Raw genomic sequence first — 5,734 nt, 5'->3', positions numbered from 1 at the left:
CTTAAGATCTTTATATATATTTAATGTTATCATAGATGTAATTGACGAACATTTTATATCTGTTCCAACCACCTTTTTTCATAAAGACATGACATAGAGATCTCTTCATTCATATTTTCAGGTACCTGAACCTCTCCTGAGATTTTATGAAGTATTATGTCATGTGATCTTCTAGATCACTTGCCTCCTTATTATGATCATTTTGATCATTTGCTCATCTTCTTTATCAAGAATTTTATTTGAAACCGAATTGTCTATACGCTTTAAGCGTACCATAGACTTTGTCCTTCTAGGACTTATTCTAATAGGAGTATTTGCAATAAAAATATAGTTACTTTCTTAGGCTCAGCAAATGCATCTGGCATGATTTGCAAATGAATTATCCTTTTATGAACTTTAAGTTCATATTATCTTATTCGAGGATCTAGATGTACACATGATAATTCATTCCACGTAACTTTTTCTCAATTGTTTATCATGTCTCCTCCTCATGTTAGAAAAACTAACTTGCTTTTCGAACTTTGAAAATCCACCTTTGTGTGTTATGGTGTTAATCAAAATATACACCGCATATTAATAATAATAAGATGGAATTATTTGGTTCCTGACCCTGAACCACTTGTGAGGGGAGAATGTAATATACTTTCGTATATAACGTATATCAAACTAATATAGATAACTTTGTTCTCATAAGCAATAGTTTAGCTATTAAGTGGAGGCACTTAATAAATTATTTTGCTAAACTAACTGTGATGTAAACCAACTTATCAAGATAAACTTTCTTGAATAGAAATTCTGAAAATTATGCTCTAAATTAAATTATTGAGTAAGTTACCTCGCAAACCTCAGGTTGCAGGTTAATAATAATCGCACATGTAACCATCTCATAGATGCATCTTATGAGGTATACATGGCAGGTGAATGGACTCATATTCACCTTTGATATTTTCAGCATTCATGGGATTCAATCCCTATTTTAGTTGGTCTATTGATTAATGAGAACAAACAACATAAGAGAATTCGTAAAGAACTTTCTAGTTCTTTAATATTTACCCATGTGATTTCTCTTTTATTTTACACATCATACTTAAATTATAGGCTAAACCAATTATGCCAATTGGAGAAATTATCAATATTGATAAACTTCAAGTTTACGTCATGACGTGTGCAATTATCAATAAACTCCAAGTTTATTATGATATGAGTTTTTATATCAATATATTTTTACTTTATTGTGGCATTCTTTTATTTGTGTATTACAAACTGAAGAATAAAGCGGGTAACTTTTCACATATATATTACCCCGCTACAAGTTGTAGTAGTAGAAGCTATTAAATCTTTCTTTTATTTATAGTCTCAATATAACCAACCGCTTTTGCGAATACTTTAGAAACTCAATAAGTTTCTTTGAGACTTACTACAACACAATGCCTTATTGATAATCAATTTTATTTCTCCAAAATAGTATAATTGGCTCTTCTAGAACTCTCAATTAATTTTATATTATCACATATTCATCAACATCCATATGGTGAATATCTCTTTCAAGGAGAAAGTTATATCATTATGGTCATATTCAAAATCATTATAAGCAAGATACGTTGCTTCTATTACTTTTGCTCTATAATAATCACATTGCCATAATATTTTGGCATACTTATAATAGGTTTGTGATAAATGACCATTCATGCCATAATAATAAAAATTATTTTTTTATTTCATCTCAAACTCCCTTCTGGAGGTGAGTAGTATAATCATTACCACTAGCACGTTCATATTCTTCCAAGAATGACGATGTATTCATAAATCACATGTTGTCACATTCACATCATGAATGGACCATAATCATCTAAATGTGTTTTACAAAATATCATGTCAAATCGATGACAAACATTACTTTCACAGATTAAAGGATTATTTTGAGAATCTTTATTATTCTCATTATCGCAATAATGACGATTATAATTTCGTCTATTGCCACGTCCACATCTATTAATACCTTCACGGTAATAATTTTATCTTTTTTCAGACTTATCACATGCTGCTACCACATTCTTTTAAGGGAGTGAGAATGAAGCAAATTTAATGGGACGGATTTTCACTACTTGTGCCTTAAATCCAGAATTTATTCTTAATATTTTATCCATGCACATGAAGATTTGAGGTCTCCATGTACTCGAGAGTTTCGCAAACGATGGGTAATGTTTGATTAATTGGTGTCTTAGTCTAAGTGATCTTTTAACTTTGAATGAATGAATGACTTGTTTCACCTTGTATTCCTCCATCCTAAACTGCTGTTGTTGTTATTTAAATAAAAATATCAATGTAACAAAAAAAATTGAAAGTAAGTATGATAAACGAAAATATCACATCAATAATGGGAATTTGGATTATTAAATGTATTTGATTTCTTAAAATTTATAGAGGTTATTAAAGTTGGAATGGTATAAGAAACGTCCAAATATGAGAAAGCAAGTTATTTAGATTTGAAAGGAAAGTGTCGGCAGTGCCCGAGATTAATTGACCTTTCAATTAAAAAGATGTTATGAAAAGAATTTATTTAATCAAAACCAACTAATCCTATTTCATAAAATAAATAATACTAATTTATACTAATGACTATTACTCAGGTAAAGAACTATGATTACATGATATTTATTCACTAGTTATTACGAATAGATAAAATAAAAATCAAACTACTCAATCATCTTTAACCACGGATCCATCACCGATTAAGAGGTCTATTTTTTCATCAGGGTGCTCAAAGAAATCTGCCACATCCAAGTAGGTGGTGTCAAAGATAAAATTAAATTCAGGGCCTTTATTCTTTAGAGATACTTGATAAAGCTCAACCAAATGTCTTGGTGTCCGACAAATATTTGTCAAATGCCCTTTTCCACCGCAATGATAGCATTCAGTTTCTGAACCCTTAACTTTTGGCTTCTCATCTTTCCCTTTCCACTTTAGGTAGTTATTTTTCTTTGAGGGGTGATTAACCCCAGTAAAAATTCTTCCTTGGCCATGGCCACGGCCACGAACAGGGCCACGACCTTTTTCACGTTTAGCATAATGTGAATACCCCTCATCCACTTCAGGCAATGGCGTAACCCCAGTGGGTCGTTTTTCGTGATTTCTCATGAGCAAGTCATTATTTCGTTCAGCCACAAGGAAAAGAGAAATCAACTCAAAGTACTTCTTGAAACCTTTCTCTCAGCACTGCTGTTGCAAGACCATATTGGAGGCATGAAACGTTGTGAACGTTTTTTCAAGCATACCATAGTCATTGATACTATCTCTACAGAGTTTCAATTTGGAAGTAATTCTGAACACCGCAAAATTGTATTCAAAAACAGACTTAAAGTCTTGGAGCCTCAGATAAGTTCAATCATATCGTGCTTGTGGAAGTGTGACTAACTTTAAGTTGTCATATTTTTCCTTTAAGCCATTCCACAAAATAAATGGATCTTTGACTGTGAGATATTCTATTTTCAACCCTTCATCAAGGTGATGGCACAAGAAAATCAAGGTCTTGGCACAGTCTTGGGTAGATACTTTATTTTTATCTTTAATGGTATCTCCAAGACCCATTGCATCTAAATGGATTTCAGCATCCAACACCCATGTCATATAGTTCTTACCCGAAATTTCAAGGGTAACGAACTTTCGTTTCATAATATCAGTTATAGTTAAAAGAGGAGAAAAATTATACTTAATCTTCTCAAAGAGCTTCTTGAGACAGTACAGTCTCGTGCTGATAACGTGTTATAAAACAATAAAAGAAGAAAAAGAGTATTGCAGAGAAAAGTAGAGAGAGAAATCTTATTGATTTGGGATGAATTACAATGAAATAGAACCCCTCTATTTACAGGGGGAAAATGACTTAGCCACCAAGTAACAAACCCTAAAATCTCTCTATAATATAGACATTCACCTTAAATACAATTCTATTTGTAACAAAAACTAAATTCATTTAGAATATACTTTTTATTTTTAATTTGCTTAGGCTCTTGCTTTCATCAGAAGATAACATCTGGATGCATCCGAATGTAGAATTTAATTGCGTGATTATATAGTTGAGCAGGGAAAAGAAGTGCAAATTAATTAAAAGGCTTAAGCAATATCTAATAGATTATAGATAAACAAATGTGATGCTTCTAAATAAAGTACTTCATATTAGATAATAACTTGAATTAAAGTTCCACATGAACTTATGCAAAAAATTTAACCAAAATCATTCCTATTATTTTAGTCTAACTTTCACTATATTCCTATAATATTTCACTTAGCTGAAACTATCCTTTTTGTTTCCTAAAGTTAACCAAAAACGTCCCTCCACTAGAACATCCATCCAATTCTAACGGATGTTTTATTTCTCATGTGACTTCTCTTTTTCTTCTTTTCCCACAAAGTATTCCTTAATTCTTCCTAAAAAGAACATAATTTGACTTGCAAACCCTACCCCCAATCTCTCTTTCCACGTATCTTTTCTCTCTGTCATCTTTCCCATTCCTCAAATGTTTTACTCATCTCTAATAAGTTAGTTATGTTTTTTCCTCTAGCTATATCCTCCAAATATGTTAGAGATTGAAAATATAATGACTCGGTTAATTATTTTGTGTATTTGAACCTTATTCCCCTATTTGACGCTTCACGTATGTATGTTTGTGGTTTTGTGACTTGCGGGAGCGGTTTGTTTGGCCTCGGGAAGGTTTGAGAATGAATTGAGATACTTCGTCTCATTTTGGAAGCTTAAGTTGTAGGAGTTGATCAATATTTGACTTTTGAGTAAACGACCTTGAATTGGTATTTTGGTAGTTCCAATAGGTTCGTATGGTAATTTTGGACTTGAACGTATATTCGGATTTGGATTTGGAAGTTACTAGGATGTTTTGGTGTTATTTGCCGGAAGTTGGCACCGAGGGCTGACTTCGAAGTTATCAGATATAGATTGTTGTTCTGGAAGACGGAATAGATTCATGTTATCATTTGGGACTTGTGTGCAAAGTTTGGATATAATACGTATTGGTTAGGCTTGAATCGAATGCTTGGTTTGAAATTTGAAATTTAATGAACTTAAGAGAAGCTTAACGTGTGTTTTGATCGTCGATTCTTGGTTTTGATGCTATTCGTTATGTTTTGAGCATTTGAATAAGTTCTAATTAGGTATTAGAACTTGCTGGCATGATTGGACGGGGTCCCGGGGGCTCAAATGTGATCCGGATTGGTTTTGGGCCATTTTCTCTTTGTTTGGAGTTGCTAGTTTTTTTATGTTTAGCACTACTTCGCGATCGCATAACTTGTCTCGCGATGGCGGAGAATATGGAGCTAACAGGTTGTTTTCCTTCAGCGCATTCACGAGGAAGGTGTCGCATTCATAGAGGGATGGAGGCAAAAGCTACACGTTCGCGTTCGGAGGTTGCGTTCGCGATGGGGAGGCGTCAGTCAATAGATTAGCCTTCGTGTTCGCGGAAGGGGCCCCACGTTTGCATAGGCTTAGCTGAGCCAAGATCGCGTTCGCGAGTGAGGCTTCGTGTTCTCTAAGAGGTAGTTTAAGTTGGGCAGTGTTTGGCCTTCGAGATCACGAAGGAGGGTCCGTGATCACGATGACTACACAAGGGCAAAATACTTAAGTTGGAATTTTGGAACTTTTACCCACTTTATCAAATTTTGAGCCCTAGACTTCGAGAGTGGGGGATTTTGAAGAGACAATTCACTACATCTTTAGAGCTAAATA

The 5,734-nt window shown here is 33.6% G+C and overlaps 1 protein-coding gene across 1 annotated transcript; it reads right to left on the bottom strand.

The window, feature by feature from the left end:
* Window positions 1-2,700: 2,700 nt before the first annotated feature.
* On the bottom strand, window positions 2,701-3,138 carry LOC107766634 (uncharacterized). Its single transcript, XM_016585444.1, has one exon. The coding sequence runs from the start codon at window positions 3,136-3,138 to the stop codon at window positions 2,701-2,703; it is 438 nt and encodes a 145-aa protein (XP_016440930.1).
* Window positions 3,139-5,734: the final 2,596 nt, after the last annotated feature.

This window comes from Nicotiana tabacum, chromosome 15 (genome assembly GCF_000715075.1).
Source record: "Nicotiana tabacum cultivar K326 chromosome 15, ASM71507v2, whole genome shotgun sequence".
NCBI classification, from domain to species: domain Eukaryota; kingdom Viridiplantae; phylum Streptophyta; class Magnoliopsida; order Solanales; family Solanaceae; genus Nicotiana; species Nicotiana tabacum.
The sequence above is the reverse complement of the archived record's forward strand: the minus strand, read 5'-3'. Positions and strand labels throughout refer to the sequence as shown.